Source organism: Pteropus vampyrus, unplaced genomic scaffold, assembly GCF_000151845.1.
Source record: "Pteropus vampyrus isolate Shadow unplaced genomic scaffold, Pvam_2.0 Scaffold62, whole genome shotgun sequence".
NCBI lineage: Eukaryota > Metazoa > Chordata > Mammalia > Chiroptera > Pteropodidae > Pteropus > Pteropus vampyrus.
Genome location: NW_011888843.1, coordinates 1,793,878 through 1,804,208, shown reverse-complemented (window position 1 = coordinate 1,804,208; position 10,331 = coordinate 1,793,878). Strand labels below are relative to the sequence as shown.

At 40.5% G+C, this 10,331-nt stretch overlaps 1 protein-coding gene across 1 annotated transcript in view; it reads right to left on the bottom strand.

Moving 5' to 3' along the window:
- The window catches only part of PIGN (phosphatidylinositol glycan anchor biosynthesis class N), an 84,952-nt gene that overhangs the window by 9,966 nt on the left and 64,655 nt on the right, over positions 1–10,331 (bottom strand). Inside the window, exons 29-30 of the mRNA XM_011361068.2 lie at positions 9,347–9,389; positions 7,047–7,099 (exon numbers count right to left, since the gene is read on the bottom strand). Of these exons, the coding sequence (XP_011359370.1) occupies positions 7,047–7,099; positions 9,347–9,389 (96 nt within the window). The remainder of the gene's footprint in view (positions 1–7,046; positions 7,100–9,346; positions 9,390–10,331) is intronic.

Below are 10,331 nucleotides of genomic sequence, written 5' to 3'. Positions count from 1 at the left end.
AACCAGAACCTCACCCTGCAGCATCGTCGGGGCAACTCTCTTTAGAAAGCCTAACTTCATTAGTGCAGGTTTCGTTTCTCTATCCTAACCCATTCCACTCCCTCCCCTCCCTTCTGCAGTCACGCTTCTTTCTTAAGTGGGCATCTTTGGGATGGTAGAGTAAGAGACAGGGAAGACAGACAGACCAGGGAAAGGAAGAATTTCAGCAGGAATGACCAGGAGAGTATGTTGAGAATTTATGTAGGGTAGTTCAATGCCCTCAGCCTGATGAACGGAACTGAGCTGTGACATCCCCTATCACACCTGCCTTCGGGGAGTCGCTCAGAGCAGCACGCCATTTAGCCTATGAGCGTTAGACCCGTGAAGATGAAGCACTGAGAACAAACTGAGGTTTAACATCACTTATGAGCTGGCTATGCCTTTATCATCTTCCCATTTGCTTTGGACTTTTAATGCTATAATGAATATACCAGGATGACAGGCAAAACCAGGACTATTCCAGGTAAAGCTATGTGTAGGGCAGACCCCGTTGTAAAAAATATTATTATCAAAAAATATTTCTACAGCACAGTTTTGACCCTGTATGGCAATGACTGATTATGCGGTATTTTACCGGCTATTATAAACCAATAACAGCACAGACACAGCGTTCACAGCTTCTCGCGGCTAGTCCCGCAGGGAGGCGCCCTCACAGCATGCTCTGCCTACAAGCACTAATGCGCCATGCTGTCTCCCGTGGTCACTGGATGACACTCACAGTTTGTTTTATCCCTCCGCAGGCTCTCTTTCTGCTATTCTCTGTTCTGATGAATATTTTATTCCCATGGTAATTGCGTACATGAATGCAAGGAATAGGGTTGGAGGCACCACACAAGTGCCAAGAAGAACGTCACATTAGATGTTAAAGGCAAGTTTTGCAGTGGCTCAAAGCCTCTCTCGAAATGATTGAGCGATACAGGTAACAAAAATAAAAGTACTGAGTTGGACTACACCAAAATTTAAAACTCCTATGCATCAAAGGACACAATTAACAGAGTGAAAAAGCAACCTACAGAACAGGAGAAAATATCTGCAAACCATATATCTAATAAGGGGCTAATATCCAGAATACATAAAGAACTACATCTGAATAGTAAAAAAAACAAAACAAAACAAAAAAAAACCCATTTCAAAATGGGAAAAGGACTTGAACAGACATTTCCCCAAAGAAAAAATGGCCAACAAGCATGTGAAAAATGCTCGCCATCAGTCACTAATCATTAGGGAAATGCAAATCAAAACTACAATGAGGCATACTTCACCCACACCCATCAGATGACTACTACCATCACCCACCCACCCCCCAAAAAAACCAGAAAGCAAGAGTTGGCGAGGATATGGAGAAACTGGAACACTTGTGTACTGTTGGTAGGAATGTAAAACTGTGCACCTCTTATGAAAAACATTACGGTGGTTTCTCCAGAACCACCATATGACCCAGCAATCCCACGTCTGGGTGCTCATCCGAAAGAACTGAGAGCAGAGACCGAACCAGCAATGTGCACCCATGTTCACAGAAGTATTAACACCCAAAAGGCGGAAGCAACCTATATGTCCACCGATGGATGAAGGGATAAACAAAATGTGATGCATACATATGATGGAGTAGTATTTAGGCTTCAAAGAGACAGACATTCTGACACATGCTACAGCATGAATGAACCTTGAGGACATTATAAGTGAAAGCAGTCAGTGACAAAAGGATAAATATTGTGTGGTTGCACTTACATAAGGTACCTAGAAAAGCCTAACTCATAGAGACAGAGAGTAGAACGGTGGTTGCCAGGGCCTGGGGGGAGGGGAGATGGGGCTTTTTTGTTTAATGGGGACCGAGTTTCAGTTTAGAGATTGGTTGCATAACAATGTGAATATACTTAATAATGAACACTTAAGAATGGGTAAGACGGTAATTTTACATTATATAAATATTACCATTTTTTAAAAAGAAAAGAAAAATCTATTGAGAAAAAAGAGCAAAAGTTGGCCATTTGGATTTGCTGCAAAGCACTGTGACTGGTGAAGGGCCTGGCAGCGCTACTGCAGCCTGGGAGACTGATCTTGCAGAAAGCAGGAAAAAACTCTGCCTGGGGGCACAGAATGACATCTGGGGATCAAAGGAGAATTGAGGACTGGCTGCGAAGGTTAGGACGCCAGGAACACGTGGGGCAATGCTGCAATGACGCCGACTGCAAGTTCTGTTAGTGCTTCCATGTCCAAATATGCAGCCCACCCGCCCTTCGCTCCATGCAATGAACTTGTATAAAAAAGGCAGTCGAAATTCCCAACTCCTAGGCAGCGACCCACTCGCAGAAGTAACATCTGAAATGCTAAAGCTCAAGTAGAACCAAAGAATATGGCTCCTCACTGACGTGCGAATAGAATGTACACCGCAGCTTTGTACTCAAGGCTCCCAAAAGCTGTTTTCTAGAAATATGTAGAAAACCTACGGTTTCTGGAATCCAGGTATTTTATCACACACTTCACAAACATATGCTTTGGGCTTTTTGACATCTATACCTTTGCTCAAATCCATTCTGTCCACCTAAAATACTCTTCCCAAACCTCTAAGTCCCCTAATTTAAATTATATCCTTCATTCAAGCCCCAGCTCAAATGCAGACCTGGCACAGTGTTCTCTCAGTCACTGAAGCCTGCAGTAAAGGAGCCTTCCTTCTGCATCTGCACAGCCCTTAGCCGCATGCAGCCTGTATTATAATTACTGTGCTTTGCAACCTATGTTAGACCATACTCTCCCTGAATGCAGGGACCATGTCAGAGTCATATGCTTCCAGGGCTAGAATGTCCCTCACGAGTTGTAGATCAGAGCCTTTTACTCAGTGCTCGAACTCCCTATACAATATCTGGAAGAAGCAGGTGCCTACCTCCAGGGATGCGGCATCCCTCAGCCTTAAGGTGGCCCGTTCATCTTTGGGTCCTTGACGATACCTGGGAGCGCTTTATGCATGGTGAGTGCTCGCTATGTGATTGTTTTTCTGAAGAAATTATATATTAAGTGCACAAGAATGCACAATGCCAAAGAATGAAACAGAGCTATTCGCATTATGTAACTTTCATCTTTTAGAGCCAGTTTCCTCCTCTGTAAAATGGAAATAATTTTCTTCATATCACTGTCATAAGAATTAATGGAATAACATATGTGCAACTCATACTACACTGCATGCAGTAAATGACATTTTAATACTAATTATATCAATTTACTACGTTCCTCAATAATCCTTAACTTTCCTCAGTCACTGTTTAACTTGGCTTTTCCCTGGGTGTGAGGAGAAGCTTTTCTGTGGCAAAACCACCTAATCCTCCAAATAGTTTCTGGAAATGTCAGGTGATCCCAGAAGATACAAATGTGATTGCATTAAATTAAAAGTTTGTTTAACTTAACATTTCTAAATAAAGACATTCCAGAATTTTCTTTAAATAAGCAACAAGAAATACTGTGAAGGAGATAAAATAATTTCTGGACAAAAAGGGATATAAGACATTTGAACCAGACCTTTTAACTGCTAGCAAGGGTCTTCTGTATGTCACAAGGCCTTTCTCTCAGCCACCGATGTGAGACTCACTCTCTTTTTCCATCTTTTGACACGAGCGAGAAACAACTACGCCAGCTGCGCAGCGAGTGCGAGCGCGCGTGGTGCCCCCGCTCGTGCCTGCACGCTCCATGACGGCCGTCCCCTGTCGGAAACGTCTCCACCTTGCTCCCCGCCTTTCAGCTCTCATCTCTGAAGATGGGGCTCTTTCTCTGCACATCTAACAAAGGTTTCTGGCCCCCAAACAGGACTTTTCTGACCTAAGATGCCTTTACTCTTGGCTCATTCCTTCCTAATCGATATTTCTGTCTCCTTTAAATCCTAAATTTATATTATTCAAAACTTTGCAGTCAATGGTTCCTTTGCAACAATCACACATATAGTATTAGCTACAAAGCCACTTTTTAAGAATTTATCAGAGTTACAAAAAAACACTTTGGAAAAATGCTAAGTCAAGGCAGTGAAGACCAGTGGGGCCACTACGGCCTAGGCTGTGGAGTGCTGCCTTCCGGATCTGCTCAACCACTGCTCTGCGACATGAGCAAGTCACAGTCTCCTCATCTATAAAATGAGACGGTGAATATACTTCTTGTGGAAAATAATATCTACTTCACAGTGCTGTAATAAAGATCACATGAAATAACATACTGGAAGCGTGAACACTGAAGCATGATGCCCATGTTGGCCGTTTGTGATGTGACCTAAGGCAATCTGTTGACCGGCATCTCAGACCTCCTATTCAAGTTTGACGATCTGTCTCATTTTGTCTTTTACTTAATAAGACGGACACCTGGTCTCTGAACTGCCTTCATGTCTTTCAGGGCCCCTATCTCCAGTAATTGGGTATGTGGACTCCATGTCACAATGCACAGCCTGGCTGGGACCACGGGCAGCTGTCCGCCTCTACTCCAGTTTGTGATTGAGCCTGCTCCATTTGGACGGCAATGATGGCCCCAGAACTTCACACTCACCCTACCTCCCAGTCCCAGACAACTACGAATCAGCTTTCTCTGACTACAGATTAATTCTGTCTATTCTAGAATTTTATGTAAATGGAATAATACACTATGTACTCTTATGTATCTAGCTTCTTATACTCAATATAAAGTTTCTGGGCTTCATCCATGTGGTTGAGTTCCTTCGTCGTTCATTTCCTTTTAATGGCGAGCAGGATGCCATTGTATGGGTCCAGTCACAAGCTGAGGAGCATCTGGGCTGCCTCCAGGTTGTGGCTATTACGAATAAAGCTGCTATGAAAATTCCCCCACAAGTCTTTCTGTGAACATATGTTTTTTTCTTCTCTTGGGTAAATATCTAGGTATGGAATTACTGTGTCATAGACTAAGTATATATTTATTTAACTTTTTAAGAAAGTCTCTTTTCCTTCTAGGTCTCACCCACAAATAGAATGGTTGCCAATAAGTTGTATGTATGTCACAGAAATTGCTATGTCATATTTTAGGATGAGCAGAGGGGGTACCTGTTTCTGCCCTTGGGCTTCAAATGCTAGAAAGGGGTATGGCTTCACTCTGAGGTGGAATCATATATATCACAGCAGTGAAATTCTTCCCAGGCATTTTTTTTCAGTCTCTTTACAGGTGTCCTTTGGTTTTTCCCTGGAAGTAAAATGCCTGCAGCACTTTCTGCACGGGGACGAAGGAAGGAGGAGGCAGGCTGTGGAGGGGCTGCGAAGAGTCTGTCGACAGACATTCAGTGATTCCCACCTACCCCCCCCACCCCCCACTCCTACTCCACACTACTCTCTGAGTCCGGAGCCTTCACGCTCCCTGTTCCTTTGGCAGTACCCACTGATAGATTCCGGGCTGCTGCTTCCTCTCTCCGATTATCCATCTTCTAGGAATTTGTTGAACTTGCATTTACTGATGGAAATTCATTTACTCTTCTCCCATCCTTTTAGTTTTGCTGGGTTTGTTTATTTTATTGGGGTCTTAGTAGAGAGGAGAAAAATGATGATCTTTGGTCTGCAGCCCTTGCCCGGAGATCGATGGGGCTGCTTCACTGCAGCAAGCTCGTACTAAATCCTGCCACTGACACAGCTCTGGAGCTGGGGCTGACGATGACAGCTGCACAGCAGTGTGAATGTGCTGAATGCTGCTGGGCCGTATATTTTAAAAAAGTGAAGGTGGTGAATTTTATATTATGTATATTTTACCACAATTAAAAATAAAATTAAAATGTCTCTCTCACAAAAAATGCTATATTAGAATATTTTCCAAACAAAATTCTAACCGATGTTTAAAATGAAAATAAATTAAGCAAATTGATGGAGAGAGCAAAGAGCGGTTTGTCAAATACAAGAAACACTTTGAAGGATAAAGAAATAGAACTATAGAATAACAAGAATAGCTTTCATTTATTGAAGCTTATTAGATGCCAGGCACTGTGCTAAATGCTTTACATGGATTAATTCATTCAAAACAAAAGACAGGGGACAGATTAGCTTTTTAAAAAGTGGCAGAAATAGTTCAATCCCAGGTGCTCTGGTCTAAAGCCCATACTCTAACACACTATCTGCTTGGACACTTTGGGACCAAAGGGCTGGTGAGAAGGAGACATCAAAACTTTCCCTAAGCACTCAACTTTAAGAGTAGTAAAAACAAAATCAACGATCTACAGAAGACCTTTTGTGTGCCTCGCACATATGGGATGAAGGAGATTTAAATCAGATACAGGAGGCAGATGTGTATGTAAATAACAAGGCAGCACAAGTGACTGCCTCAGAGACAGGAACAGAAGACAGGACGTCAAACAGTGCCTCTCACCCAAACCCACACAATTCCTGGCAACGCAAGTGCTGAATAAATACCGACTAAATGAAATCAAATCAGTCTATAAAAATATATTCTGTCTCCGAATGCATTTGAAAACAAAAAGGCAAAAGGATCAACTCTGCTTTCTTCTCAAAGAGAAGAAATTTAACAGAGTATGGCAATCATTGACATTCAAATCACAGCAAAGAGGAACCTGACTTTTTGTTCAGATTATACTTCAAATAACAATGTTATAGGTATCACATATTGAACTGTTTCCATGTTAAATATTCTAAGAGGCAGATAATGATTACATGCAATTTAAACTGCCACATAAAATTCACACTATAGCTTGAATAGCTTCACTTTTCTAAAGAGAGATCGAGAGATTATAAGAACACAGGCTCAGGAGTGATCTGCTCTGAACACCAAATTCAAGCAGTTTCTCTGCCCCTTCCCGCTGTCCAGCAGTCTCTCCAGACTTAATATCTATACCCACATCATCTCAAGAATACATGTGCTGTGTTCATGCAAAAACTGGAGAGACGGGTCTCACTTCTACAGGCTTAAAGTAATTGCTACTTGCTATGCTTACCTTGAAAATCAAATTGGCACCTCCCATACAAAGATAACAAGTTACTTTTTTTCACTGCACGCTTAAAAAATTTCTGTGTGAATATATACTATACCTTGTTCCAATATCAAGCCAGCTGCCATAATCCTTGATCAAGAAGAAAAAATGCTGTAAAATAAAACAAAATATGGGTCCATTAAAAACAAAGGCATTTAGATTCCATCAGAAAACAATGTTACTTTAGGATTATATTTCAGATATTTCACCCCTCAGAACTACTCTCTGACTGGAATCAATAAAAATATGCCCTTTACTGAAATTTTTATTTGGACTAAAATGAACAATAGCCTAAAAGCCAGAAATAGCATGACCATTCAATCAAATGAACACAAAAGTGACATTCGTGAATAACTAAAGAAAATAAACTTCAATAAAAGATACTAAATAATACCAAAGACCTCAGTGAAGCCATATCATCCATTCATTAACAAATATTTGCTGACCACCTACTATGTGCTAACCACTATGTTAGGTCCCAGAGATAAATGCTCTTCCAGGAGGTAGGTAATCTAGTGAGTGATTGTGTCAAATTATCAGGCACATGTGTGTGATCATCAAAAAATACAGGTCATTGTGGGAGCATAGAGCGAGAGTACATACCCCAACTAGAATATAAGGGAAGCTGCCCCAACAAAACATCTAAAAATCTGTAAAAAGTAAGGGTCAGATGAAAGAGGAAGTTGGGGAGATGTAATCAGAAGTACATTTCTGACAGAGAGAGCAAACTATAGCAATGTCAGGAGTCCAGGTAGAGCTTGGTGGGTCCAAGGCGTGGCTGGGTAGAGAAAACATGGTGGGAGAGGTGAGAGATGACACAGCAAAGTCTGAAGCCAGACCACAAATGACTGCCTAAGCAAAATTAAGAATCTGACTCCTAACATAAAATGTGAAATCAGAGAATTTTAATTCTCTTCTATTAATACGTCTTGTCTATTTGCCATTTTGTGAGCAAAACTGAAAACGGATTGTTCTAATGTTACGTGTGGTCAACTTCAGAAATACACAGGCATACCTCGTTTTACTGCATTTCACTTAATTGCACTTGACAGATAACGTTTTTTGGGTTTTTTTTTGTTTTTTTTTCGTTTTTTAATAAGTTGAAGGCAAGACCCTCCACCAGCAAAATGATTATAACTCGCTTTATTGTGATACTTGCAGCGGTCTGGAACGGAAACTGCAATATCTCTGAGGTCTACCTGCACTGAATACCCAGTTCAACACAACACAGAGATGCTCTCAACTAAATAAAAAGACTAGGAATCTGATGTGGGAAGTTACAGTAATTGCTGTCTGTAATCACTTCCAGCAGAGAATGTTAGGCAGTGAAGAATTGCCCTTACCCAAAGAGAAGCTTGTCTTTTCCCTTCAGCTACTGAGAGGTGATTTCTAGGCCCTTGGATTGTCATGCCTGATGGGAGTGTCTGGCCTGAGGGCCTTGGCCACTGAACCTGTCTAACAATGTGATTTATGTCGGGGGCTCTGGGCCGTGTGTTATCAGGTCTACCTCTCGAAGGACTGAAGATTAAAGGTCAGAGACATGGGAACAATATGTGACTGAGCCCCAATAAAAGTCTGGACACCAAGGCTCTGGGGAGCCTGGCTGGCAGCATTCCGTGTGTATTATCACGCATTAATGCTGTCCAGGGAGAGGACAACCTGAACTCTGCATCTGGGCCCCTCTTGGACTCTGCCCTCTGTGCCTCTTCCCTTAGCTTTTTAACTTGCATCTTTTCTCTGAAATAAGCCATACTGTGAATATAACAGTCTTCAGTGAGTCTGTGAGTCCATCTGGTGTATTATCAAACCTGAGGGTAGTTTTGGGAACCCTTGAACTTGCAGGTAATAAAATAGGAGTTTTTTGTTAATACACTACATATAAGAGGTCCGCGCATATGCTCCTCACTCAAATTCATTTATTAGAGCTATCATCTTGTTAACATCTTTCTTCCCTTCTCTTCTTCCCTCCCTCCCTTTTTTTCTTTTTCATTTAAAAACAGGGCTAAAATATCAACATCTCAAGTAGGAAAATGATGTATTACCAAATCTAAAGTTAGCTTTTTCTGTTACTTTCCTATGGAAGTTCATTTCAGACACAATACACCATGGAAGACTAGGTATAAAATGACAGATTCGAAAAAATTAAGGAAGAAGACTTTTGACGCCTTAAGAAGAGCACTCTTACTGCATAAGAAGTCATATAAAAAGAAAGTAATTTCTATGTAAGTTATGCCAGCATTTATAACTCAATATCTAAAAATTTCATGTACAGAAATGCATTCATATTTATCTTGATTAAATTAACTAGGCAGTTAGCATCTCAATCTTATTTACATTCAATATCCAAGAATGTCTTACCAAAGCCATAATGTCTGATATGATGAGAACCATGAGAAAAAGACTGGAAAAAAATAAAGAAAAATTACACATAATACAACAGGCACATTTTAAAAACACATTAAAATCAAAATGAGAATAATCAAATAACCCAATATTCTGTTAGTAGTTTTGCTTCTGAAAATATTACTTTTGACTAAAGCTCTTTTCATATTATCATGGACTACTGTCCCATAGTGATGGGCTAGACTTCAAAAATGTTATTTAACACTTTGAATATTTATTTTTATAGTATCGAAGGGACACGAATTAGGATTTTCTGAAATTAAACTTATTTTAGATAATTATAGATTCACATGCAATTGCAAGAAATAATATAGAGAAATCCTATGTACCCTTTACCCAGTTTCCCCCAATGGTAACATCTTACAAAACTATAGGACAATATCACAACCAGATATTGACACTGATACTGTCAAAATACAGAACGCGTCTACCATCACAAGAATCCCTCATGGTACTACCCTTTTATACCCTCCTCTCACTGAGCCCTCCCTAATCCTTAACACCTGGGAACCACTAATGTGTTCTCCATTTCTATAACATTGCCATTCCAAGAGTGTTGTATCAGTGGAATCATTTATATAACACTCTGTAACCTTTTGGGATTGCCTTTTTGTATTTAGCACAATTCACTTGAAATTCATCTAAGGTGCTGTGTATATCATATTTTCTTCCTTTTTATTGATGAGTAGTACTCCCTTGTATGGATGTACCACAGTTTGCTTAACCATTCAAGCACTGAGCACATCAGGATTGTGTCCAGTTCATGACTATTACAAATAAATCTGCAATAAACATTAGTGTACAGTTTTTTATGCAAGCATAAGTTTTCATTTCTCTAGGAAAAATACCTAAGAGTGTAATTGCTGAATTGTATAGCAGCTGCATATTTAGTTTCATAGGAAACTGTAAAACTCTTTTCAGAGTGTTTGTAACATATCAG